Below are 27549 nucleotides of genomic sequence, written 5' to 3'. Positions count from 1 at the left end.
ATATGTTAAGAGTGACTTACTAGGAGACACTGTGAGCAGACACACTGATGCGGATTGCACCAGCGCCCACATTTACATATTACTTTGATGTACACGTCTATTTGACTAAGGGGAGAGTAGGCTTACATTGGTATTGACACAATTAGAACAAATAAGTACACATGGTTTCTCTTTATCTTCTCATCCTTGTCTTCGTCCATGGGCCATCAGGTAAGCCTCTCATTTAATGTGACAATTAATATGTATTATAATATATGTTGATGGATGTCTTCGGGGTCTCTAACTTTTGATAGTTAATCAGATTCTAAAGTGTTTTTAAGTCTTGGGTGTGGTAATTGCATCGATATCCCTTAAAGAATTGACTTGGTAATTTCTAAATATTGCATTCCCTAAACAACAAAATATAGGCCTAACCATATTGAAAAATAATCTATGATTTAGAAATATGTGCTACATTCAATACTGTTCTCTTGTATTAGAGGAAGCAGTATTAGCATACTGTGAAGCAAGAGGAAATTGTTGTGCAATGTTTTAGTGGCCTGTCGTGTCTTAATACCTCACTGTTCACCCTATACCCCCCCTTTTCTTTTGAGGAACAAATAAATTATACTCATAAATCACGTTTTTAGAGCTATACACAAATATTGGATATTTTAGCTTTTCAATAGACACTAAACCAATATCTAGCTTATTATAATACAGCTTTCACACATCTATTTGAAATGGATGGCACTGAACAGTCTACTATCTATTCATTCAACACAGGTTGCAACAGCCTGTGGACGGTGACAAAAAGTACTGCAAAGAGTGGCGGAGCCATCACGATCCCCTGTCACTACCACCACATGTTCAGAGACCATGCCAAATACTGGTGTAAGGGCAGATCCTGGCCTTTATGTACAGTGATGGCAAGCACCGACCAAAGGTGGAGCAGAGGAGGCATGTCAATCACAGACATCCCAGAGGAGCTGGTCTTCACTGTGACCATGAGGAACCTGCAGGAGACTGACACCAACAGGTACTGGTGTGCTCTGAAAGTGGGTGGGATAGGCAAGCCGGATGTCAAAGTATCCCTGGACCTCACAGTCACCCAAGGTGAGCTCCACTTGAATGTACATTTTTGACCTTACCCTACTGTTTGCATTGCATAATTTCTTTAAAAAGTCTGGGAAAATGTAGCATATTACAGCAATAATAAAAATGTTTATATTTTCCATCAGACTCTCCTGATCTGTCAGTGGTTGATGAGCTGGTATCTGGTGAGGAGGGGGGCAGTGTCAGTGTACAGTGTCTCTACAGTGACACACTCAGAGGCAAAGAGAAGAAGTGGTGCAGGAGTGGGGACCGTCATTCCTGTCAGACACAGACAGATACTAGCCAGAATGCATCTGCTGTGATCAGTGATGACAAGAGGGGAGTGTTCAATGTGACAATGAGGGAACTAGAGAAGAAAGATGCAGGCTGGTATTGGTGCTCTGTTGGAGACCTACAGGCTGCAGTTCATATCAACGTCACCCAGAGACCCACAACACACAGGAACACTGCAGGTCAGTTGATGCTGGTAGAGTTTGTTTGCACCACCTTATGCTTGTGATGGAGTATTCTGTTCAAGTTTTTTTTCCAGCAATGACACACATTGTTACACAAAAAACACCAACACTGAAGTTGATATTTGCAGTATTATTTCAGATGCAAAAACATTTTATTTTTGTTTCTTTCATTTCTTCCTACCCATGTTTCCTTCCGCAGAAGCAGTGACTACTCCAACTCTGCCCATGTTACACTCAGCATTCTCCACATTCGCAGACTCCACAGCTATCTCTGCTTCAAAGACAAACCCTTCCGCAACAGTAGACTCTGCTCTGACAACATCCTCATATGGCTCTGCAACTCCATATCCATCTGTCTCAGTTCCATACATCACAATCCATTCTTCCACACTGACTTCTTCACTAACAACAGTACAACCTACATGCTGTCCTTCCACTGAATCTACAACTACTAACAAGAAAATCAGGTATGTCTTGTTTGATGCTCAAAGTATTCTATTCAAAGTCCTGATTTGTCTTTGTGCAAGAGATGCACAAGATATTCCATTTACTCTTTTTGCTGCATTTATTACTTCTATGCTTTGCCACAAGATGTCACCCCCCGTATGTACATTGATTTACATGTGAATCAAGTTATGGTCTGTAACTTGTGCTGCTTCCTCAAATTACAACTTTTCTTTTTGTTAACATTCTTTGATCATGATTTTATGTTTTTATTCTATTTTAGAAACATGCCCTGGCATGCTCCTATTCTCATTGTGTTGGCCATGGTGATGTTGGTTATTGTTGTTATGGCTACAGTGAACATCTATAGATCTTCTAAGAATAGTAAGTGCCATCCTCCTTCAACTTTATAGTTTCTCTTTCGGCTCCAAAATAAATAAATACATTTAATAAAATACATTTAATGTGTTTTCTTGGGAACATACTCTGTTTCATTTGTTAACCTGACCATATCATCACTGTTATAAAGCTACCCCATCCCTTGACTTATCTCTCTCTTATCTCCTGTCAGATATCAGACTTGTGGAAGGAGAGATGACTGAGCTGGTGATAAATCAAGATCAATAATATCAGTTAAAAGAGCCTAAAAATAAATTGGCGTCATAAAAAATGCTGTAAGTTTGCTTTAATATCAACCAAAATAATTGCATGTACAGTCAATGGATTGTAGCAATAACATACAATTGGTTAGAGAACAGATAAAAAACGCAAGAAACATTAAACAATTTCAGTAGATTATTCTGTTGTGGCCGAAAAATCATGAAGAACCATTCAAATGAATTGTCATCATAAGAGTACAAATACAGTAAATAGATGTCATGTTACAAAACGTTACAAAACAAACCAATAACTGAATTAAAAGTACAGGAAAAAGCAATGTGACTCTACACATATTATACAATAGCATTCATCTTTAGGTAAGGTTTGTATCTTTATAGCAGAACTGAAAGAGCTATAAACATTTGAAGACCATTTTGGTAAGGTGTCTTTCAAAAACCTGACATACTGGAGACTGAGATGATCGTATGGATCATAAAGCAGACTGCATCCCTAGGTGAGGGGGATAAAAATGATTAAAATGTCACACATTGTCATGTTCCATTAATTTTGTACATTAAATGAAGAATAAATACAAATGCAGAGACGTTGATTTACCTGTTCCTGTGTCCCTTAGAGTTCGTTCCTGTTTTTTTCTGACATAAATAGTGTTACATTTCACTTAATAAGTCAATAAGTATAATCTAATCATACATGGTCATTTTGACAAGGTATTTGGACTCAACAATTTAAGTGATGAAAATACATAGCACTTACTTTTGTAGTCTCTCATCACCAGAGCTGCTAGGATGGTGCATGCCACAAATACCAGGCCAACAGCAACTTTCAGCAGAATAGCCAGATATCTCTCCCAGTCCCAGCTAGAAAACATCAACACATTTTTCCAAATTTGCCTCTCTGTTACAGTATATCTACACTAATGAATAAAAAAAAGCAATGGTTTCACCTCCACCTTGAGTTATCATCCTCCGTTGCTCTCAGCTTCAAGACCAAAGGGAAAGTAATCAGGTTCAAGGTTGGAGGAGATATTGCTGTGAGGGAAAGGACATTTTAATCATTGATTTGTGTAGCAAGCACCACATGTAGAGCACTTGTAAATGAAATACAACAAGTATTATTATTATTATTATTGTTATTCTCTTATTTCAACAAATGTCTCTTGAAAATGAAAGATGTACAAGGCACAATGGTTTTTCGTCTGTATTATTTGTCATCTGAAGGGGGCGACAAAGCCTTAAATGTGAGTGATAGTGACTCTGTGACGGTCTATCAGCTTACATGCGTTAGATACTTTGAGGACTGAGATGTACACCGGGATCTGCTGGTCTCCTGCTATGCACCAGTACCAGTCTGTATCGTTCATCTCCAGATGTCTCATCGTCACAGTGAAGGTGCGACTCCACGTATCGATGATCAGATCCATGCGGTCCTGAGACGCCCGTTCTCCCTCTGCAGTCAGGCAGGAGCTCCAGTTCCCAGCAGGTGTCCCGTTCCTACACCACATCTTCTCACTGTCATCCATGATGTCACTGTAGAGACACTCGACTGTGGTGTTGTGCCCCTCCTTACCAGACACCATGTTGCTCCTCACTGACACATCTGGGAAGCCTGGAATATGGAAACACAGAAACGATACACACAAAGCAAGCTCATTCTTGCGCATCACACAGAGATGCAGGGTTGGGGTCAATTCAATTTATATTTAGCTGGGCAGTATTTCTGTTACATGTATTTGAAATATGTATTTCAATTACTTCAGAGTATTTTGTAATTTGTAATACACTGGGCTGAACTACACTCCAATGTATTTTGTAACAAGATACTTTAGTGGCCCCCTTTCACCCTACATTGGTATCAGAAGTCTGTTGGAACTATGATGTGATAAGAGCATCTGCTAAATGAACTACATATAAATGTAGTAATGTAAAGATGAACAATTGCAAAGCATGCTGAGTATTTTTCTAATGCCCTGAAACAAAGCCAATAATTAATACCCATTAATGCAGTTAATTTTTGCAGTTAATTTTGGTATGTTCATTTTCACATATAATTTACATTTACATTTTAATAATTTTGCAGACACTATTATCCAGTGTCTTAGGGGCTCTATTCAATTCGCATCGCGGAAATTCAGCTTTACAACGTGATTGAAATTTAAAGGCACTGTTCCCGCTTTAGCGGAGACTGCATTCCCAGTAAACACTGCATATGTCGGCTCAATCGGAAATGACCTTTACATTTCTATCACCGAATCTGTATAGCTTTAGCTTTACGTATTGAATAGAGCCCTTACTATTTCCAGTTAGTGGATTCCACTAAGGTAGATAAACAACAACATATCACAGTCATAGCAAGTAAAACATTTCTGTAACCGTTAATGAGGATGTTGTTGCTGTTCAGGCGGCTACTTGTAAATTCCAATTCCAATTTTCCTCATTGAAAAGCATTGGAATCTGAATGTCAGTGTACTTCCTGAATTGACTGCAATTTAAATGGAATTTACCCCTACCCTGCAGTGACATTTTGTTTTGAAAGCGTAACCAAAATCCAACCATGACAAAGCAGGACTATGATAAGTATTATATCACCTGCAGTGACAGTCAGTGACAGAGATGCCATGTAGAGGGGGTTTCTTCCATTGTCAACAGCACACACATACTCCCCTGTGTCCTGAGTCTGCAGGTTCTGCATGGTCACAGTGGAGGTATGCTGGCTGGGGTCATCTGTGATGGACACATCTCCACGTTGCAAAGGAAAGTCAGTACGCACTATGGTAGCGCAGTCTAACTCTCCCTTCATCCTGCACCAGTATTTCACATCCTCCTTGTACCTCTGGTCATAGGGACAGAGAGCAGAGAGAGACTGGCCCCTGTAGAGAGTGACCTGGCTGTCTGTCACCGTACTGTTCTTTGGACCTGTGAGAAGAACAACTACATACTGTATGTTGGCAGAGATTAGGCTAAATCACTAAAAACCAGAAGAGTGATTGAATCAAAATCAACATGGGTTTACTAACGTTATATGGAAGACATGATGATGACATTCAGCTCTTCATTGGAAATAATTGTAATAAAGACTTGGGGTGCTGTAGACAAAAACAAGATAAGAGGGCAGGTTACCTGGTGGTGGCATGTGGACGACCTGTTGTCCCCTGTCCTCTGCTGAGCTACAGATCTCCTGGCTGATACGTTCAGAGATCTCCGTCAGGCCTGAGAAGTTCTGGACGAAGAACACATTTTCGCGATGGCCAGTGATCTTGTTCAGACCCATCAGTGAAGCATTGGCACCCCCGATAGCATATAGAGACACACCATGATTCTTGAGCTCATCCAATGACGCACTCAAATTCTCATGGAGCTCACTGCCCATGATGACCAACCCAACTTTAGTCACCCATTCTTCTCTCACACCCTCCCTCTCCTCCCTGAGAAGCTCACTCATCATCTCCCAATGTGGGTTAGTCTCTGTGGTCAAACTGTTTGACTGTCTCAGATTCCAGATGTGCTTTAGGATCTCCATGTTGTTTAGGGGAGTGCTGAGCTTGAACGCCGTCGTGTCATTGTGTCGACTATAAGGAACCAGGCCCACTCGAACCTGGTCCTGCCCCAGGTAGAAGCAGTGCAGCAGTGATCGGAGGAAGTCTTTGATAAGCTCAAACTCCTGAGGCATGATGCTCTGGGATCTGTCATCCAGAATAATCATGATGTCGATGGCAGCTCCCTGGGAACAGACTGGCAGAACAAACATGAATTACAAGTCTACCTAATTGTTTAAAACATAACATATGGCATTATGTTGTAATATAGCAAAAATTATATATTTAGAATACACTACGGATGGAAATGGAAACTAATTCAACAAACATTTCAGGGGAAGGAAACCTGGATATAACTCCTACTCATTCACACTCCAGGCTGGTGTAAGTACCTGTCAGGTTGCTGGACACCCTCTCCTCTGCCAGTTCACAGAGCCTCTGGGCGACATACGGGACACTGCTCTTCATGTCTCGATATGACTCAATAAATAACACATTCTCTGGATTGCCAGTGATCATTAACATCTCATTTTTTGAAGCGCCTACAATACCAAGGCACATGAGAGAAACGCCATGTTTCCTTAGAAGATATGCTGATCTTTGTATGTCATCATTGGCTTCTCCATCTGTGATGACAATTCCAATTTGGGGAACACCTTCAGTTGCCCTGCTGCCTTTAACCTTCTGAAACAGAGACATCATAAACCACAGGGCTTTTCCAGTATGTGTGCCACCTCCCATTTGTTGAACAGAGTAAATACCCTTCAGGATTTCACGTCTGTTCATATGGTCATTGAGCCTGAACACAACCTTTGGTGAGTCACCAAACTTCATCAGACTGATTCTGATATGGTCAGTGCCCACAAAAAAAGAGTGCACCAGGGTATCCAGAAACTCCTTCATAATCATAAAGCCTTCAGCTGTTACGCTACCAGATTCATCCATAAGGATAACAACATCAGCCTTCAATCCCTGTGGGAAAACTGAAAGAAAAGCTATTTGTCACAAACTTGATGATACTGTAACATTACAAATGAACTACATAAGGTAAAACGACTGAAAATGCTAAAATATTGTACTACCTTCTCCCTGAGCTTCTGCCGCTTTGCTGAGGTAGACAATCAGAAGAACGACAAATGTCCATTTGGCCCCCATATTCACGCTTTTGTTGAAAGACAAATATCAGAAATACATACAGTGGATATAAAAAGTCTACACACCCCTGTTAAATGCCAGGTTTTTGTGATGTAAAAGAATGAGACAAAGATAAATCATGTCAGAACTTTTTCCACTGTTAATGTGACCTATAATGTGAACAATTCAATTGAAAAACAAACTGAAATCTTCGAGGGGGAAAAATGAAAAATAAAAACCTTACAATAACCTGGTTGCATAAGTGTGCACACCCTCTTATAACTGGGGATGTGTCTGTGTTCAGAATTAACCAATCACATTCAAACTCATGTTAAATAGAAGTCATTACACACCTGCCATCATTTAAAGTGACTGATTAATCACAAATAAAGGTCAACTGTTCTAGTAGGATTATCCTGACATTGTCTTAGTTCCATCTCAGAGCGAAAGCCATGGTCCGCAGAGAGCTTCCAAGGCATCAGAGGGATCTCATTGTTGAAAGATATCAGTCAGGAGAAGGGTACAAAATAATTTCCAAAGCATTACATATACCATGGAACACAGTGAAGACAGTCATCATCAAGTGGAGAAAATATGGCACAACAGAGACATTACCAAGAACTGGACGTCCCTCCAAAATGTATGAAAAGACGAGAAGAAAACTGGTCAGGGAGGCTTCTAAGAGGCCTACAGCAACATTAAAGGAACTGCAGGAATTTCTGGCAAGTACTGGCTGTGTGCTACATGTGACAACAATCTCCCGTATTCTTCATATGAATGGTCTATGGGGTAGGGTGGCAAGACAGAAGCCTTTTCTTACAAAGAAAAACATCCAAGCCCGGCTGAAGTTTGCAAAAACAAACATCAAGTCCCCCAAAAGCATGTGGGAAAATTGTTATGGTCTGATGAAACCACGGTTTAACTTTTTGGCCATAATTCCAAAAGGTATGTTTGGCGCAAAAACAACACTGCACATCACCCAAAGAACACCATACCCACAGCGAAGCATGGTGGTGGCAGCATCATGCTTTGGGGCTGATTTTCTTCAGCTGGAACTGGGGCCTTAGTCAGGGTGGAGGGAATTATGAACAGTTCCAAATACCAGGGAATTTTGGCACAAAACCTTCAGGCGTCCGTTAGAAAGCTGAAGATGAAGAGGAAGTTCACCTTTCAGCACGACAACGACCCAAAGCACACATCCAAATCCACAAAAGCATGGCTTCACCAGAAGAAGATTAACGTTTTGGAATGGCCCAGCCAGAGCCCAGACCTGAATCCAATTGAAATCTCTGGGGTGATCTGAAGAGGGCTGTGCACAGGAGATGTCCCCGCAATCTAACAGATTTGGAGCACTTTTGCAAAGAAGAGTGGGCAAATATTGCCACGTCAAGATGTGCCATGCTTATAGACTCCTACCCAAAAAGACTGAGTGCTGTAATAAAATCAAAAGGTGCTTCAACAAAGTATTAGTTTAAGGGTGTGCACACTTATGCAACCAGGTTATTGTGAGTTTTTATTTATTTATTTTTTTAAGATTTCAGTTTGTTTTTCGATTGAATTGTTCACATTATAGGTCACATTAACAGTGGAAAAAGTTCTGACATGATTTATCTTTGTCTCATTCTTTTACATCACAAAAACCTGGCATTTAACAGGGGTGTGTATACTTTTTATATCCACTGTAGTTATTTATGCTGCAATTAGACAAACTCAGATATGTTTATTACTATGACTACTATTTTATTAATTTGTTACCCCTATACCATTACTATGACTAATAATGACGATCAAATTAGTGTTGCTATATTACTTACCTGATTCATCAAGAAACACAAATTTAAAGAAGATGCCCACTGTATCTTAATCAGAAATCCCCACTCTCAGATTTTACTGTACACCCCACATAGTTTGCAGGTCATGTGAGACACACGTTCTCTGCCAGCAAAGTACTACTGTCCTTCCTCAGATCACAGAATGTATTATTATATGGAAGCATAATTGCCATGGTAACACAACACGAGCACACACACACACACACACACGATGTGTGAGCACACAGCACACAGCATTATCAATGTCATCACTTAGATACAGTATTTCCTATGAAATTATCATAAATGAAGAAGAAGAAAACAATCCTACAGTCCAACACTTGTGGTAAAAAGGACCTACGAATTTTGTTGGTAACACTAGTAGGTTGGTTGTAGAATACCAAGTTCTAGTAGCTGCTAGACCACTCTATTTTGAGTGCTTGAGAATATTGAATTTCCAGGTTTCCTGATGTGAACAGAAACAAATATCAATAATGCTTTTGCTCAATTTGTTTTCCATTTACAGGTCCACCTGTGTCTCTTGTGACTCAAATTATTATTTCCAAATGAACAGAACATGGTTTGAGGGTATGTGAAAAGCCTGGCCATTTCTGGCTGTTGATGTTTAGGAAAATGCTGCTTGTTTTGTTTATGACTATCGAGAGCATACTGGCAGGCTGCATCACAGCCTGACGCGGTAACTCCACCGCCGCTGACCGCAAGGCTCTACAGAGGGTGGTACGCTCAGCCAACAAACCATTGGGTGCACACTGCCTGCCCTCCAGGACACCTACAACACCAGGTGTTGCAGGAAGGCTAAGAATATTATCAAGGACCTCAGCCACAGCCTGTTCTCCAACACTCAGATGCAGGCAGTATAGGAGCATCATGGCAAAAGCTGTCAGACTGGCCAATAGCTTCTACCCCCAGAACACCAGGCTGCTGAATAGCCACCACTAGGAAGCTACCTGCTCCACCTGTATTCCCCAGTCCTTAACGATTAAAAGCATACCCACTATGCTTGAAAATATGGAGAGAGAGGTACTTAGTAATGTGTTGTATTGGATTCCCCCCAAACATAACACTTTGTATTCAGGACATAAAGTTAATTGCTTAGCCACATTTTTTTGCAGTATTACTTTAGTGCCTTGTTGCGAACAGGATGCATGTTTTGGAATATTTGTATTCTGTACAGGCTTCCTTCTTTTCACTCTATCAATTAGGTTAGTATTGTGGAGTAAATACAATGTTGTTGATCCATCCTCAGTTTTCTCTGATCACAGCCATTAAACTCTGTAACTGTTTTAAAGTCTCCATTGGCCTCATGGTGAAATCCCTGAGCGATTTCCTTCCTTTCCGGCAACTCAGTTAGGAAGGATGCCTGTATTTTTGTAGTGACTGGGTGTAATAATACACCATCCAAAGTGTAATTAATAACTTCATCATGCTCAAAGGGATATTCAGTGTCTGTTTTTGTTTTTTTAACCATTTACCAATATGTGCCCTTCTTTGCGAGGCATTGGTGTCAGGTTTTGGCCATGACTGTTCGGGTTTTGGTCACTAGATGTCCCCATTGCACCTTTTTTGTACCTTTTGTTTTTTCTTGATCTAATTATTGTTTGCACCTGTAGGTCATTCCCTTGTTAGTATTTAAACCCTGTGTGTTCCTCAGTTCCTTGCTCAGTGTTTGTAAGTTAGCACCCAGCCCCAGCCCAAGCCTTGTGTTATATGGATATTTCTCTGGTGGGATTGTTTACCACTTTGTGGAGTTTCTTTGTTTTTGGAGGTTTTCCTCTTTGTGCCTCTTGGCTTTATTTTTTGGACATTGTGGATTCAGTTTCTTTGCCTGAGGATTTTGTTCTTTATTAAACCACCATCTCTAGTACTGCTGTGTCTGCCTCATCTTCTGGGTTCTGACAATTATTAGTGACTGTTTCGCGCACCGGGTCCTGACAGAAACACTGAGCCTTTATTATGAACCCAGAGGCAGCCAGTACCCAGGATTTTTTTCCCATGCTGTCCCACCAGGAGGGGACTGTCCAACGCCACGAAGCTGCTCTGGTTCAGCAAGAGGCCTTAATGGCTAGACATTCTCAACTTCTGTCAGAGATGCTGACTTCCATAAAGCAGATTTCGGATCGACTTTCCCCGGCAACCGCTTCTGCTCCAGTTCATCCGATTCAAGGGCTCCTGGCAGTTAATCCCCCTGGCGGAACCTCGTCTGCCGCCTCCTCAACGGTTCTCAGGGGACCCAAGTGTTTGTAAGGGGTTTTTCACCCAATGTTCTCTCTCCTTTGAGCTGCAACCATCGTCGTTTCCCACCGACCGGTCCAAGATAGCATATATCATCACCCTGCTGTCGGAAAAGGCTCTAGCCTGGGCTACTGCTGTGTGGGATGCCCAAAGTCCCTGCTGTGCCAGCTACTCTACCTTTGCTGAAGAATTCAAGCGAGTGTTTCAAGGTCCTACCAACGGCCCTGACTCAGCCAAACAGCTCCTGATTCTCCGCCAAGGTCGGCGCAGCGTGACGGACTATGCCATCCAGTTCCGCACTGTGGCAGCAGCAAGTGGCTGGAACGACGAGGCGCTCACAGTGTGTTTTTTGAAGGGCCTTTCTGACACCATCCAAGATGAACTGGCCACTCGGGAACCACCGGACAACCTCGAGTCCCTTATCAAGTTGGCTTCACGCATAGACCAGCGTCTGAGAGAGAGAGAACAAAACCATAGACCGCTCACCCCTAGTTCCTATCGGTTCCAACTCCGAGTCTCCACCTTTATCCTCGCTGGCTCCACCAGAACCCATGCAGGTTGGACGCATCTCCCAGGCTGAGAGAGATCGCCGAATGAGGGAGCAATGCTGTCTATATTGCGGCAAACCGGGCCATTTCCGCTCCACGTGTCCCGGGCTCCAGGGAAACGCACTCTCCCGTGCAGGCCTGGGAGGACTGTAACGGGAGACATAACCTCCTCCCATCTATCCAACTCCCGCCTGCTCATTCCTGTTACCCTTTCCTGGGACGACCACGAGGTTTCTCTTCAAGCCTTGGTAGACTCTGGAGCCGCAGGTAACTTCATGGATGGGATCTGGGCGAAGGAGAATGGCGTTCCTTCTGAACCTCTAAGTGACCCCATAAGGGTTACTACGTTGGATAGAAGTCCTTTGGGATCTGGACTTGTCACTCGTGCCACTACCCCCTTACGACTTTCAGTTTCCCAACACAAGGAAGTGATGAACTTTCATCTGATCGCCTGTTCCGAGTTTCCTCTCGTCCTTGGCTATCCCTGGCTTCACAGCCATAACCCTCACATCGACTGGTCTGTGGGCACTATCAAGCAGTGGGGTCCCACGTGCCAAGCCACTTGTATCTTCCCGAGTTCCCAGAGTTCTCCTTCCGAGTCTCTAGAATCCATCGACTTGTCCCGAGTTCCCGAGTGTTACCATGACCTCAAACTGGTATTTAGCAAACAGAGGGCCACCAAACTACCACCCCATAGACCTTACGATTGCACCATCGACCTGTTGCCAGGGACCTGCCCTCCCAGGGGTCGGATCTTTTCCCTTTCTCCTCCCGAACGAGCTGCTATGGATACCTACATCAAGGACGCTCTGACAGCAGGCCTCATGCGTCCATCTACCTCGCCGGCGGGAGCAGGGTTTTTCTTTGTGGCCAAGAAAGACGGCGGATTACGACCTTGCATCGACTACCGGGGACTCAATGCCATAACCGTCCGTAACCGCTACCCGCTACCTCTTATGGCCACAGCCTTTGAGCTGCTCCAGGAAGCAGTTGTCTTCACTAAGCTTGACCTGCGGGAACGCATACCATCTGGTGCGGATCAAACCCCGGGGACGAGTGGAAGACCGCTTTCAACACGCCTACTGGTCACTACGAATACTCGGTGATGCCCTTCGGCCTGACCAACGCTCCGGCTGTGTTCCAAGCGCTCATAAACGATGTGCTTAGGGATATGCTTAACATCTTCGTGTTTGTGTACTTGGATGACATCCTCATCTTTTCGAGCTCCCTTCAAGAACACACTAAGCATGTCAGACAAGTGCTCAAACGCCTCCTAGACAGCCATTTGTACGTTAAGCCGGAGAAGTGTGAATTCCATTCCTCTCGAGTACAATTCCTGGGATTTATAGTGGAACCCGGACGAGTCCAGATGGACCCCAAGAAGGTAGAGGCGGTAGCGGATTGGCCCACCCCCAAGTCCGTTAAGGAAGTTCAACGCTTTCCTGGGCTTCACCAACTTTTACCGCAAGTTCATCAAGAACTTCAGCTCGGTGGCAGCCCCTCTCGGCGGTAACCAAGGGTGGCAACACAAGGTTTCTGTGGGGAAGAGAAGCTGAGACGGCCTTCCAAGGACTCAAGCAGCGCATCCTCTCTGCTCCCATCCTGACACTACCAACGGCGGAGGAACCTTTTGTGGTGGAGGTAGACGCATCAGAGGTTGGGGTTGGAGCTGTCCTGTCTCAGAGGGGTGAAGACAAGAAGCTTCATCCTTGCGCCTTCTTCTCTCACCGGCTTACCCCGGCCGAGAGGAATTACGATGTGGGGGACCGTGAACTCCTAGCGGTTAAGATGGCATTGAAGGAATGGAGACACTGGCTCGAGGGGGCTTCTCAACCGTTTCAAGTGCTTACGGACCACAAGAATCTGGAGTATATCCAGCAGGCGAAGCGGTTGAACGCCAGACAGGCTCGATGGTCTCTTTTCTTCAGCCGATTTCAGTTTATCCTCACCTATAGACCCGGGTCGAAGAATCTCAAACCGGACGCCTTGTCACGTATCTACTCTCCTGCCATTCGAGAAGATACTGACATGACTGTCCTTCCGGCCGCTAAGATCGTGGCTCCGATCTCGTGGCAAGTGGAGGATACCGTGAAACAAGCTCAAGCCATCGAACCGGGCCCTGGTGGAGGTCCTGCTAATCGGTTGTTTGTTCCCAAGGCAGCAAGGTCCCAAGTCCTTCGGTGGGGGGCACTCCTCTCGCCTCACCTGTCACCCGGGCATAGGCCGCACCTTGGAGTTCATCCAGCGTAAGTTCTGGTGGCCCACCATGAAGGAAGACATTGCCACTTTCATCAAGGCCTGTTCCGTGTGCTGTCAGGGCAAATCTTCTCACCTTCGCCCTCAAGGACTCCTTCACCCTCTATCTATTCCCCACCGACCCTGGTCCCATATCTCATTGGACTTTATTACTGGCCTTCCTCCGTCCCATGGTAATACTACGATCCTAGTCATTATCGACAGGTTTTCTAAGGCGGCCAGGTTTGTTCCTTTGACCAAATTACCTTCTGCCAAGGAAACAGCTGAGTTGGTGATTAACCATGTGTTCCGAGTCTTTGGGATCCCGCAAGATATGGTTTCCGACAGAGGTCCCCAGTTCGCCTCAAGGTTTTGGAAGGCCTTCTGCCAACTCATAGGGGCCACGGCCAGTTTATCTTCCGGGTACCATCCGAGTCCAATGGCCAAACTGAGAGGATGAATCAGGAGCTGGAAACCACCCTCAGATGCATGGTTTCCAACAACCCGTCCACTTGGTCATCCTTCATTGTTTGGGCCGAGTACGCGCACAACACCTTGTGCTCCTCCTCCACTGGTATGTCCCCGCATGAGTGTCAGTTTGGCTATGCACCTCTATTGTTCCCGGACCAGGAGGCAGAAGTCAGAGTGCCTTCAGCCTCGAGGTTCATCAGACGCTGTCGGCTTACGTGGAAGAAGGCACGTCTTAATCTTCTGCGTTCCTCTCAGCAGTACCAACGACAAGCCAACAGAGGTCGCCTCCCCGGTCCTACCCTGTACCCCGGCCAGAGAGTATGGCTCTCAACTAAGAACCTACCGCTACGGGTGGAGTCTCGCAAGCTGTCCCAGAGGTTCATCGGTCCCTTTAAGATTGCCAGGAGAGTCAATCCCGTTACTTTTCGCCTGCACTTACCCAGATCCCTTAAGATCAATCCAACATTTCACATTTCTTTATTAAAACCTGTTGTTTTTCTCCCCTTATTCCGGCAGGCAGACCTCCCCCTCCGCCCCGGGTCATCGGGTGGCCAGTCGGCTTATACCGTCCACCGGATACTGGATTCCCGCCGGGTGCAGCGGTCCTGGCAGTATCTGGTGGACTGGGAAGGCTACGGTCCCGAGGAGCGCTCCTGGGTTCCTGCCAAGGACATACTGGACCCTGACCTCATTCGTCAGTTCAGGGCCCTCCACCCTGAGAAGGCTGGTAGGAACGTCAGGAGCCGTTCCTAGGAGGGGGATTCTGTCAGGTTTTGGCCATGACTGTTCGGGTTTTGGTCACTAGATGTCCCCATTGCACCTTTTTTTGTACCTTTTGTTTTTTCTTGATCTAATTATTGTTTGCACCTGTAGGTCATTCCCTTGTTAGTATTTAAACCCTGTGTGTTCCTCAGTTCCTTGCTCAGTGTTTGTAAGTTAGCACCCAGCCCCAGCCCAAGCCTTGTGTTATATGGATATTTCTCTGGTGGGATTGTTTACCACTTTGTGGAGTTTCTTTGTTTTTGGAGGTTTTCCTCTTTGTGCCTCTTGGCTTTATTTTTGGACATTGTGGATTCAGTTTCTTTGCCTGAGGATTTTGTTCTTTATTAAACCACCATCTCTAGTACTGCTGTGTCTGCCTCATCTTCTGGGTTCTGACAATTATTAATGACTGTTTCGCGCACCGGGTCCTGACAATTGGAAAACATCCTTGGTCTTTGTGGTTGAGTATGTGTTTGAAATTCACTGCTTGACTGAGAGACCTTAGAGATAATTGTATGTGTGGGGTACAGAGATGTGGTAGTCATTCAGAAATCATGCTAAACACTATTACTGCACACCGAGTGAGTCCATGCAACTGATTATGTGACTTGAACCTATTTAGGCTTGCAATAACAAAGGTTTTGAATACTTATTGACTCAAGACTTTTCAGTTTTTAATTTTAAATGTATTGGTAAAAAAATCTAAAAACATAATTCCACTTTGGCATTATGGGGTATTGTGTGTAGGCAAGAGACAAAAACATCTCAATTTAATCCATTTTTAATTCAGACTGTAACACAACAAATGTGGAAAAGGTCAAGGGGTGTGAATACTGTCTGAAGGCACTGTATTATTATTATTATTATTATTATTATTATTATTGTTTCATTCACGGCTCTTTTTGACCTGCACTGTTGGAGGTCGGATCTTAAGAATTTCACTGTACCCTGCAAATACATCTGCAACCCTGTGCACATGATTTATAAACTCATCTATTCTAATCTAGTGGGTTCTTCCTTCTACTTTGACAATAATGTTAAAGACTTAAAGAAAGGTTGAGGCAGTCATACACTATGAATAAATACATTGACTAAATAATATAAGTACAAGTTTTCTGTGGTCCTCTGTAGCTCAGCTGGTAGAGCACGGTGCTTGTAACGCCAAGGTAGTGGGTTCGATCCCCGGGACCACCCATACACAAAAAAATGTATGCACGCATGACTGTAAGTCGCTTTGGATAAAAGCGTCTGCTAAATGGCATATTATATTATTATTATTATAGGTTCCTCCAGGGATCTGGTGTTGCAATATACCGTTGTGATTCTTGTGAATTTCCCAAAGGCTTACAGCCAGGAACTATATTCCACTAATCCCCACGGATGTTAGACATTCTGTTAATGCATTTTTTTAAATCACGGTCAAAGAACTTGAGAACTGACATGGCCTCTCGCTCCAAAATGTCTCTGAGATACAGTATCATCTCACTAGTGCATGAAAAAAAGTAATTGCCTTACATAACATTTGTTTTCTCTTTTACACCAAAGTTCTGTTGACTTTCTGGAAATAACAAATTCAGCTCTGTCTCTTTCCATTTTGGCAGGACAGGCTGTTTTTATAGTCATTCTGGCAGTAATTTACATTTTAGTCATTTAGCAGACGCTCTTATCCAGAGCGACTTACAGTAGTGAGTGCATACTATTTTTTTTCATACTAGTCCCCCGTGGGGATCGAACCCACAACCCAGCGTTGCAACCGCTATGCTCTACCAACTGAGCTACACGGGACTATGTAATCTTTGTATCTTTCAATAATGTTCATATTGAATAAAGCAGCAGACTGTAAACACTATACTTGTGTCTATGGTAGTTTGTTGGATGGTTAAATGCTCACAGTAAAATATTTGTATAGATACTAATACATTACATTGACCTATGACCTATCATAAACAATCTGCTACAATATGATCTGTTATCTGAGTATGGGAGATGCACAATGCCCATACATTGCATTATAAACTGACACGGTCACACACTGTAAAGGGGTTGCTGTGAATTTGACAGTAACTTACAGGCAGCTAGTGGTGGGTAAGTTACTGTATTTCATATTGCAGTACAACTACTGTTATCTTAATACTGTCAAGTATTGTGTAATGACACACAGTAAAATACCATATTGACTGTATTATACTGTAACTAAGTAAATGCTACTATAATCTTAATGAATTAATAAATGAATTTGATGCCACTCCAATCTGTCCCCTGTACATTTTTTATTGATGAGGCACTACTACCACATACAAGTTAAATTGGTACAGCACTCTCACCAAAGGGTGCAACAAATGTAGACTCTTACAAGGCACGCCTAAAAATATGATAATGAGCTAGAAACAGTAATACCATGCACCCATTAGTGGTCAAAAGGATTTTGGCGCTCCAAAAATACGGTACGTTACTGTATTCTGTGGAATGGAATTACAGTACCATTTGAAATACAGCAATTATTTCCCTGCCCACAAAACTTGCACAATGCACCATAAATTACAGTATGCTGCAGTAAAATATTTCACAGTATTTTACTGTTGATAATACCTAAAATTACCGTATAAATTACAGTTTTCCGTTACAGTGCAGACAATAATATTGCAGATGATGCATCAAATCAGTGAAGTATATCTGTAATGTAAAAGTACACTCCTCCAACTCAAACGAAACTTCACCATAGCAACCTTTAAATATGTCCCACAATGTGAAACCTTTAGCCTCACAAACATTTCATTACTCTCTCCACTCCCTGCTGTGTAGTTGATTACCTACTTCTAGTATACTGTATGGTTAATGATTGATTATCACTCATTACCTTTCATTTTATCTATGGACTCCTCTGGCATACGTAATCTCACATCTTATAGGTTCCAAACAAATTGCTGTAGATGTATGGGTAAACAAATGGAAATCACACCAAGGAACACTTGATTCGGTATTACACTGAACTATTCTTTCACATTTCACTGAATATAACAGTGAACATCTTTTCCTACATAGCACATTTACAAGTATACCAGTACCATTCAGCTCTATAATTGGCAGACATAAAGCACTAGTAAGAGTTGAGATTTCCTGCCAGCCCTAGGATCATCTGCACCTCTGCTATTCATACCAAAATCCTTATGAGTAGCAACATCTAAAAAAAGATATCTACAACAAGTAGACGTAAATTACATACATTCACTTTGATATGTAAATAAAAAAAGCTTGGTTCTTACGCTAAAAACGTCTACGTTTCAGACTTGGCACATAGATAGCAGTGTTTTCCCTAAGTCCATGGAGTAGCCAGATAAATAGAAGAAGAGGCCAGCCACCCCAGGGAAGAAAACAGCAGAATGAGCTCTATTTTGGTGGCCTCTGGAACATTCTAATGACTTGATTCCATCTGAAATACATTATTGAATACTTTAACAACTTTACCTCCAAGATTGGTAAAATGAGTTGTGGTATTGAGTAGAAAGACATTATTTTACAATTAAAATTACTGAAAATGTATGAATTCAGTGTGTTGTTAGTTGTTTTGGATATCGTCTAGGCCTAGGCTTATATGATCAGGACTATTTTCTGAGTAGAATTCTATTTTTTAACATTAAACCTGTCTTCTCTTGAAATTAAATTCATATTTACAGTTTTACTGTAAGATATGAATTGCCACAATGATGTTTGTTCTTCAAATTATGTATTTTATTGGCTCTGTGGCTGTGGACACCAAGGGCAAGGAAACCAATGTGTCATTTTGTGATTTGGGTGAACTCTCCCTTTAACAGTTTGGCCTGGCAAAAACCTAAGAAAATGTTTGTGTTCTATCAAGTTAACATGGATTCCCTGTTGAGAAACAATATAGAATTGAGGAAAATGGTTTTAAAAATGCAAACATTTTCAGGGGGAGCAAGATTGTGCACCCCCAATTCTATACAAAGTTAGGCGACAATTAATACAGGTATGCTTGAAGAATGAAGCAGGTGTTAAACATGGAGAGAAAACAACAGTTTACTACTCAATTTTCGACACTTTCATTAATCCAATCAGTAGGCCTATATCAATGTCTTTAATAATACCATATAAGTATCATTAGCTTTTATAACCTTCAATCTGTTTTCTTTTATCATATTGTTCCTGCAGTGAGGATTCAACATCTTCATCGAATGTTTGAACAACCCATCACTAGTTTACACTGACAAGTCAACTTAGCGGTCACTGGCAATTCTCTGATTTTTTATTTATTTAACCTTTATCAGGGAGTCCTACTGAGACCAAGGTCTCTTTTACAGATGAGCCCTGAATTACAGAAAAATCACGCATCAATATAAATACAAAATGCAAGCAGAAAGAAATAAAAACACAGTCATAAAAAACAAACACATTTATCAGTAATAAGGTCCTCAATCAGCTTTCTGAATTACCCTAGAGGCTACAAAACATCAAATTGAAGAACATTTTGAAGATTGTTCAACAAATAAGGTGCAAGAAAACTAAAAGCTGATTTATCTAACTCAGTAGAGACCAAAGGAATTTCCAGAGTTAACCATCCCTGAGACCGGGTGCAGTAACTTGTATGTCTAAAGTTAAGTAAAGATGTTCCAGCCATATGTTGTCTCACTAGCAAGACTGGGTGTCAATCTGAGGTTGGACGGACTGCCGCTTGGGGCACAGTATCTTAGCAAAAGCCCTTCGGAAGCTGCTGTGGCAGAGAGGGTACAGGAAAGGGTTTATACCCGAGTTCAGCCACAAGAGCCAAAAAGTTATCTCGTACCAGTAGTGCTCCACACATTGCCCACTACAGGCCGCTCGTATTATCATCAGTAGGGTGTAGGGTGCCCAGCAGATCCCGAAAATGCACACTATAATGGCCAGCGATTTAGCAATCTTCTTGTCATGGGAGAGGCGGGAGACCTCTGAGCTCCTAGTGGGGGTCCCGGTGGAGGATTGGGATTGAAGGGTCCTGGAAGTTATCCTGCAAGAGGGGCCCTTCTTATTCTGCATGGTGTGTCCGCTACTAGGCTCCCCACTGGAGGACGGTGACAGCTCCTCGTCCATCTCTATCACAGCTGAAACAGCGGCTGGCTTGCTTGATGATACCTTGCAAGTCAAAAACACAGTCAAGGCAGCACCCCCGTCCCTGAGATTGCCCCTGTCGTTGCGTGCCTTGTCCTCCTTACGGATAGCCCTGCTCTTGTTCCTCCGCTGGATGTTCAGGTAGATGCTCAGGTTGAAGAAGGCCACAGAGATAAAGGGGGTGAAGAACTCAATCGTAGATGCACTGAGTAGGAAGTACCAGGTGCAGTAGAACTCAGCGAAACACTCATCGGCAAGGACAACGCTTTTACCCACGACCAGCTCCCAGAAGATGATGGCAGGGCCATAGAGAAGGAAGGCTAACACCCACACAGTCACCATCTTTACCACAGCATGGTGGGTCATGCTCTGCTGGGCTCTGTATTTCACCTGTGAGTAGAGCGGTGAAGTGAAAAAAAGACCATACAATATCTCACAATAAAATCATAATATCACAATCATAAAATAATTATAATACAGACATAATAATCTGCATAGCCATGCATATCTCTCAATTTGTTGATGTTTATTGGATCCACACAATGCCTGAGGCATTATTTGGACCTAAGGGAGAGGTATTATTTCCTTTGGTAATAGGGTTCAAGGGCCCTTTTCTCCATGGTGTGTCAGTGAAGCCAGAAGAGAATGAGAGCTAGGCTGTGTCATCAAACTGAACAACTTGACATTGGGCTCTATTGGGCTCTATTGAATCTGTAACGCTGAAGTGTTACAGATTCCATGATAGAAATGTAAAGGTAATTTCTGATTGAGCCGACATATGCAGTGTTTACTGTGAATGCAGTCTCCGCTAAAGCGGGAACATTGCCTTTAAATTTCAATCACGCTGGAAAACTGAACATTCGCGATGCGGTTGAATAGAGCCCTTTGTTTTCTGTCATGGGTGTGTCTAGATACTGTATTATAAAAATTCTACAAGTGAACTTTGCTGTCAATCATGGAGACTGTGAGCACTGTGAGCTCCAACAAGATCAAACATGCACTCTACAGATAGTAATTTTTTTCATCATAATTATAACTCATTAGTCATTACCAAACACGCAGCAGTGTACGTGGTTGGAGAGAATTACTAATGTTTTATTATGGAGAGGAAAATATATATTAATTGTTTATCAGAAAACGAGAAAGGTATTCTGCTAGAAAACATTGCAACCATTGCAAAGTAACCTTCTAACCTTTGTAGAATGTTAGAATTTGAAAAACACACACAAAAAATATTATAAACTGACACTTTAACTAAGGCTGTGGACATTATCAACTTGCAAAACTTACAGATACCTTTCAGCCACTGAGATGTTCTGCATGTTTTCTAATACATGTAGTGACTTTTTAAGGTTAGAAGGTTACTTTGCAATGGTTGCAAAGTTTTCTAACATAATTTCTATGTCAGCAACATATTGCACAACCATTGCTTTAATGCTATCTGCATTTCATTCCTCTCTCAGGAAGCCACTGTGCTGATAGTCGAATGACCGAAACAGGAAATAGATTGAAGAGACACATTCCAAGAATGAAGTCAAACAAGTTCAGTAGAATGAACAACTACAAAGAGCATCGATAACATTTGAATTAAATCTCAAATGTGTTTTGTTTGACTTGTAAAAGTACACAGCAGCATTTATATTAGGATATCATTTGTCGACTTGCCTCCCTGAGCATGCTTCATCAAAGTTTCTCCTCAGACTGGTTGTTTTCATGTCCTTTGGTGAACTGTTAGCAATGACTACCCATGGGTTTATCAATCAGCATCTTCTGTCTGGGTAAGTGGGTGAGTGCGGAAATGATAATAATTTATATTATACTGATCAAAAATATAAACGCAACATGTAAACATGTAAAGTGTTTGTCCCATGTTTCATGAGCAGAAATAAAAGATCCCAGAATCATCAATCAATCAATTTTATTTTATATAGCCCTTCTTACATCAGCTAATATCTCGAAGTGCTGTACAGAAACCCAGCCTAAAACCCCAAACAGCTAGTAATGCAGGTGTAGAAGCACGGTGGCTAGGAAAAACTCCCTAGAAAGGCGAAAGCCTAGGAAGAAACCTAGAGAGGAGCCAGGCTATGAGGGGTGGCCAGTCCTCTTCTGGCTGTGCCGGGTGGAGATTATAACAGAACCATGCCAAGATGTTCAAAAATGTTCATAAGTGACAAGCATGGTCAAATAATAATCAGGAATAAATCTCAGTTGGCTTTTCATAGCCGATCATTAAGAGTTGAAAACAGCAGGTCGGGGACAGGTAGGGGTTCCATAACTGCAGGCAGAACAGTTGAAACTGGAATAGCAGCAAGGCCAGGCGGACTGGGGACAGCAAGGAGTCACCACGGCCGGTAGTCCCGACGTATGGTCCTAGGGCTCAGGTCTCTCAGTTGGCTTTTCATAGCCGATCATTAAAGAGTTGAAAACAGCAGGTCTGGGACAGGTAGGGGTTTCGTAGCCGCAGGCAGAACAGTTGAAACTGGAATAGCAGCAAGGCCAGGCGGACTGGGGACAGCAAGGTGTCATCATGCCCGGTAGTCCTGACGTATGGTCCTAGGGGCTCAGGTTCTCAGAGAGAAAGAGAGAACGAGAGAATTAGAGAGAGAGCATACTTAAATTCACACATTACACTGGATAAGACAGGAGAAGTACTCCAGGTATAACCAACTAACCCCAGCCCCCCGACACATAAACTACTGCAGCATAAATACTGGAGGCTGAGACAGGAGCGGTCCGAGACACTGTGGCCCCATCCGAAGAAACCCCGGACAGGGCCAAACAGGAAGGATATAACCCCACCCACTCTGCCAAAGCACAGCCCCCGCACCACTAGAGGGATATCCCCAACCACCAACTTACAATCCTGAGACAAGGCCGAGTATAGCCCACAGAGGTCTCCACCACAGCACAAACCAAGGGGGGGCGCCAACCCAGACAGGAAGATCACGTCAGTAACTCAACCCACTCAAGTGACGCACCCCTCCCAGGGACGGCATGAAAGAGCACCAGCAAGCCAGTGACTCAGCCCCTGCAACAGGGTTAGAGGCAGAGAACCCCAGTGGAGAGGGGAACCGGCCCGGCAGAGACAGCAAGGGCTGTTCGTTGCTCCAGCCTTTCCGTTCACCTTCACACTCCTGGGCCAGACTACACTCAATCATATGACCTACTGAAGAGATAAGTCTTCAGTAAAGACTTAAAGGTTGAGACCGAGTCTGCGTCTCTCACATGGGTAGGCAGACTGTTCCATAAAAATGGAGATCTATAGGAGAAAGCCCTGCCTCCCGCTGTTTGCTTAGAAATTCTAGGGACAATTAGGAGGCCTGCGTCTTGTGACCGTAGCGTACGTATTGGTATGTACGGCAGGACCAACTCGGAAAGATAGGTAGGAGCAAGCCCATGTAACGCTTTATAGGTTAACAGTAAAACCTTGAAATCAGCCCTTGCCTTAACAGGAAGCCAGTGTAGGGAAGCTAGCACTGGAGTAATATGATCAAATTTCTTGGTTCTAGTCAGGATTCTAGCAGCCGTATTTAGCACTAACTGAAGTTTATTTAGTGCTTTATCCGGTAGCCGGAAAATAGAGCATTGCAGTAGTCTAACCTAGAAGTAACAAATGCATGGATTAATTTTTCTGCATCATTTTTGGACAGAAAATTTCTGATTTTTGCAATGTTACGTAGATGGAAAAAAGCTGTCCTTGAAACAGTCTTGATATGTTCGTCAAAAGAGAGATCAGGGTCAAGAGTAACACCGAGGTCCTTCACAGTTTTATTTGAGACGACTTTACAACCATCTAGATGAATTGTCAGATTTAACAGAAGATCTCTTTGTTTCTTGGGACCTAGAACAAGCATCTCTGTTTTGTCCGAGTTTAAAAGTAAAAAGTTTTCAGCCATCCACTTCCTTATGTCTGAAACACAGGCTTCTAGCGAGGGCAATTTTGGGGCTTCACCATGTTTCATTGAAATGTACAGCTGTGTGTCATCCGCATAGCAGTGAAAGTTAACATTATGTTTTCGAATAACATCCCCAAGAGGTAAAATATATAGTGAAAACAATAGTGGTCCTAAAACGGAACCTTGAGGAACACCGAAATGTACAGTTGATTTGTCGGAGGACAGACCATTCACAGAGACAAACTGATATCTTTCCGACAGGTAGGATCTAAACCAGGCCAGAACTTGTCCGTGTAGACCAATTTGGGTTTCCAGTCTCTCCAAAAGAATGTGGTGATCGATGGTGTCAAAGGCAGCACTAAGGTCTAGTAGCACGAGGACAGATGCAGAGCCTCGGTCTGACGCCATTAAAAGGTCATTTACCACCTTCACAAGTGCAGTCTCAGTGCTATGATGGGGTCTAAAACCAGACTGAAGCATTTCGTATACATTGTTTGTCTTCAGAAAGGCAGTGAGTTGCCCAGAAATGTTCCATAAGCACAAAAAGCTTATTTCACTCATATTTTGTGCACAAATTAATTTACCTCTGGCTTCTTCACCTGCGGGATCATCTGAGACCAGCCACCTGGATAGCTGATGAAACTGAGGAGTATTTCTATCTGTAATAAAGCCCTTTTGTGGGAAAAAAAACTCATTCTGATTGGCTGGGCCTGGCTCCCCAGTGGGTGGGCATATGCCGTCCCAGGCCCACCCATGGCTGCGCCCCTTCCCAATCATGTGAAATCTATAGATTAGGGCCTAATGACTTTATTTTAATTGACTGATTTCCTTAAATGAACTGTAACTCAGTAAAATCATTGAATTTGTTGCATGTTTCGTTTATATTTTTGTTCAGTATAAATTCCACAAGGAAATGAGCTGCAGCAGTTACAAAGTGACAAAAGCCCCTCTAAGATCACAACATGGCGCCATTTATTGTTGCGTAGTCTGTCCAAAATGTTTATCATTCCAAGAGTCTTGGTAAGAGTCTTGGTCCTATTTAAGAAACATCAATATTTTTATTTCATAACTCTGTCATGAATAATATTGATTTGCCAAAACTAGCATTTCAGATGAATGATTGTGAGAGACTGGGCTGTATTCATTAGATAGTGCCCCTTACAGGGCAACACAACTATGGGCCCTATTCAATCTGTATCACTGAAGTGTTACAGATAGCGCACTAGAAATGTAAAGGTAATTTCCTATTGAGCCGACATCTGCAGCGTTTACTGTGAATGCAGACTCCGCTAACGTGGTAACATTGCCTTTAAATTTAAATCACACTGTAACACTGATTTTCCTTTAAAGGGATTGAATAGAGCCCTATATGTAGATAACGTTCAATGTTAGCTGCAAACTCATAGGCAAGAATGCAAGGTAGGTGAACCATTGTCCAGTTTAGTATTCAGACCAGAATATCCAGGGATACTTTATCTAGCATTCAAAAGCAGACTAAAGGTCAGAGAGTAGCACGCTGGTCCACAAGGACCAACCCACTCAGTCTGGATTTCCAACAGAGCTCATTCAAAGTCACTGCCACCCCAACACTGTGGATCCCATCAAGACACTAAAGCCCTACTGCCAGTGGCTGTCAACCCATTCTGCTGGATCTCTGTATTGGTAACGGGCATAGTGAACCTCTTTAGTTGGATGGACACATGAATAGTAAAACATAGAGTAGCTAAATTTGAAACCACATTTGTGTGTGCGTGCAAACGTGTGTGCATGCTTGCATTCTTGGGTGTATGTGGGTGCATGTGTGCACGTTGTCCATGCATGCCTGCGTGTGGCACAGTGGCTCTCTATACTCACTGCTCTGGTGACGGAGAGGAATCGGTCGTAGCTGATGAGGACGATGTTGAAGACAGAGGCAGTACACAGCAGGTAGTCCATGAGGAGCCACAGCTTACAGAGACCTCTGCCCAGCACCCAGCGGCCTGTCAGGATGTAGGGGATGTACACAGGGATGCAGAAGGCACCTGCAAGGACACACACTGTGTACAGACTGACCCCCAAACTATGCTTGCATAGCTCCATAATCAATGCCAGAATTAATTTTCACAGCTGAGTAACTTCTAAACAAGCCTGCTGGCAAGTGGCAGAATTGTGTGTATAAATAATTACCAAAGGTGTGTTGGGTTTTAATTTGCATTCAGGAACCATCATGAATTATTTTAAGAGCTGTATAAATCAGTTAAAAAAACATTTGCTAAGATAAACTTTCAAAGATATTTTCCAAAAAACATGTTTCCACAATTATTATCCATTATGATGGCACTTCACAGTTTCTTATATACTGTAGCTATGTAAATGAACAAACCATTGGCATTATCCTACCACAGAGCCCTACTAGATAGATACTGTGGGTAGATAGATAGATAGATTGTAACGCCAAGGTAGTTGGTTCGATCCCCGGGACCACCCATACACCCCAAAGAAATTATGCAGGCATGACTGTAAGTCGCTTTGGATAAAAGTGTCTGCTAAATGGCATATTTTATTTTAATTTTTTTATAGACAGACAGACAGACAGATAGACAGATAGATAGATAGATAGATAGATAGATAGATAGATAGATAGATAGATAGATAGATAGATAGATAGATAGATAGATAGATAGATAGATAGATAGATAGATAGATAGATAGATAGATAGATAGATAGATAGATAGATAGATAGATAGATAGATAGATAGATAGATAGATAGATAGATAGATAGATAGATAGATAGATAGATAGATAGATAGATAGATACTCACCAACAAGAAAATCTGAAATAGCAAGGTTGAGGAAGAAGTAGTTGCTTTGATTTCTTAGGCTCTTGTCAACAATGAAAGCCAGGATAACAAGTGCGTTGCCAGCCACAACCACGACTACGAGAGTTATCATAAGCACAGCCAGGATCACAATCATATAGCCCGGGAGAACCGCTCCAGCTTCGTGGACTGTCGCCAAGTCGCCACCGGGAGTGAAGTTGGTGCTTGTATTAGATTCCGGGATATAAACTCCCATAGTTAATCCTATAATAAACCCATTACACTTGACTTAGTTTTGAAACTATGAATCAATGTGATTTCCATAGATATCTTCCAGCCTTTAGGATATTTGTTAAGAGAGGCAGAAAAACGAATACGAAAGACAAAATAAA

The 27549-nt window shown here is 42.7% G+C and overlaps 2 protein-coding genes across 4 annotated transcripts; one reads left to right on the top strand and one right to left on the bottom strand.

Moving 5' to 3' along the window:
• On the top strand, positions 1-3191 carry LOC121540217 (polymeric immunoglobulin receptor). The gene is made up of 6 exons (XM_041848902.2): positions 1-210; positions 766-1095; positions 1221-1547; positions 1750-2017; positions 2278-2378; positions 2566-3191. Exons 1-6 carry the CDS (start codon positions 162-164, stop codon positions 2619-2621), a joined length of 1131 nt encoding a protein of 376 aa, XP_041704836.2. The 5' UTR covers positions 1-161; the 3' UTR covers positions 2622-3191.
• On the bottom strand, positions 3013-27549 carry LOC121540216 (collagen alpha-6(VI) chain). 3 transcript variants are annotated; one of them, XM_041848901.2, is made up of 10 exons: positions 27161-27549; positions 26212-26378; positions 6540-6828; positions 5732-6343; positions 5201-5527; positions 3891-4220; positions 3565-3643; positions 3369-3472; positions 3210-3247; positions 3013-3104 (listed from the first exon to the last, which is right to left on the bottom strand). In XM_041848901.2, exons 1-9 carry the CDS (start codon positions 27411-27413, stop codon positions 3225-3227), a joined length of 2184 nt encoding a protein of 727 aa, XP_041704835.2. In that variant the 5' UTR covers positions 27414-27549; the 3' UTR covers positions 3013-3104; positions 3210-3224. The 3 variants fall into 3 exon arrangements, with proteins under 3 accessions (XP_041704835.2, XP_041704834.2, XP_045063734.1); XM_041848900.2 differs by lacking the exon at positions 3013-3104 and having other exon boundaries at positions 3210-3472; XM_045207799.1 differs by lacking the exons at positions 3013-3104; positions 26212-26378; positions 27161-27549 and adding an exon at positions 7230-7352 and having other exon boundaries at positions 3210-3472; positions 6540-7130.

The sequence above is a fragment of the Coregonus clupeaformis genome, chromosome 26 (assembly GCF_020615455.1).
Source record: "Coregonus clupeaformis isolate EN_2021a chromosome 26, ASM2061545v1, whole genome shotgun sequence".
Classification (NCBI taxonomy): Eukaryota; Metazoa; Chordata; class Actinopteri; order Salmoniformes; family Salmonidae; genus Coregonus; species Coregonus clupeaformis.
This window is presented reverse-complemented; position numbering and strand designations above follow the sequence as displayed.

Coding starts and splice junctions, on each gene's coding strand:
- LOC121540217 (XM_041848902.2), top strand. CDS start 162: ATGGTTTCTCTTTATCTTCTCATCCTTGTCTTCGTCCATGGGCCATCA. Junction 1,548..1,749: donor AACACACAGGAACACTGCAG/GTCAGTTGATGC, acceptor TTCCTTCCGCAG/AAGCAGTGACTACTCCAACT. Junction 2,018..2,277: donor ACTACTAACAAGAAAATCAG/GTATGTCTTGTT, acceptor ATTCTATTTTAG/AAACATGCCCTGGCATGCTC.
- LOC121540216 (XM_041848900.2), bottom strand. CDS start 27,413: ATGGGAGTTTATATCCCGGAATCTAATACAAGCACCAACTTCACTCCC. Junction 6,344..6,539: donor GGTGTCCAGCAACCTGACAG/GTACTTACACCA, acceptor TTGTTCTGCCAG/TCTGTTCCCAGGGAGCTGCC. Junction 4,221..5,200: donor GTCACTGACTGTCACTGCAG/GTGATATAATAC, acceptor TCCATATTCCAG/GCTTCCCAGATGTGTCAGTG.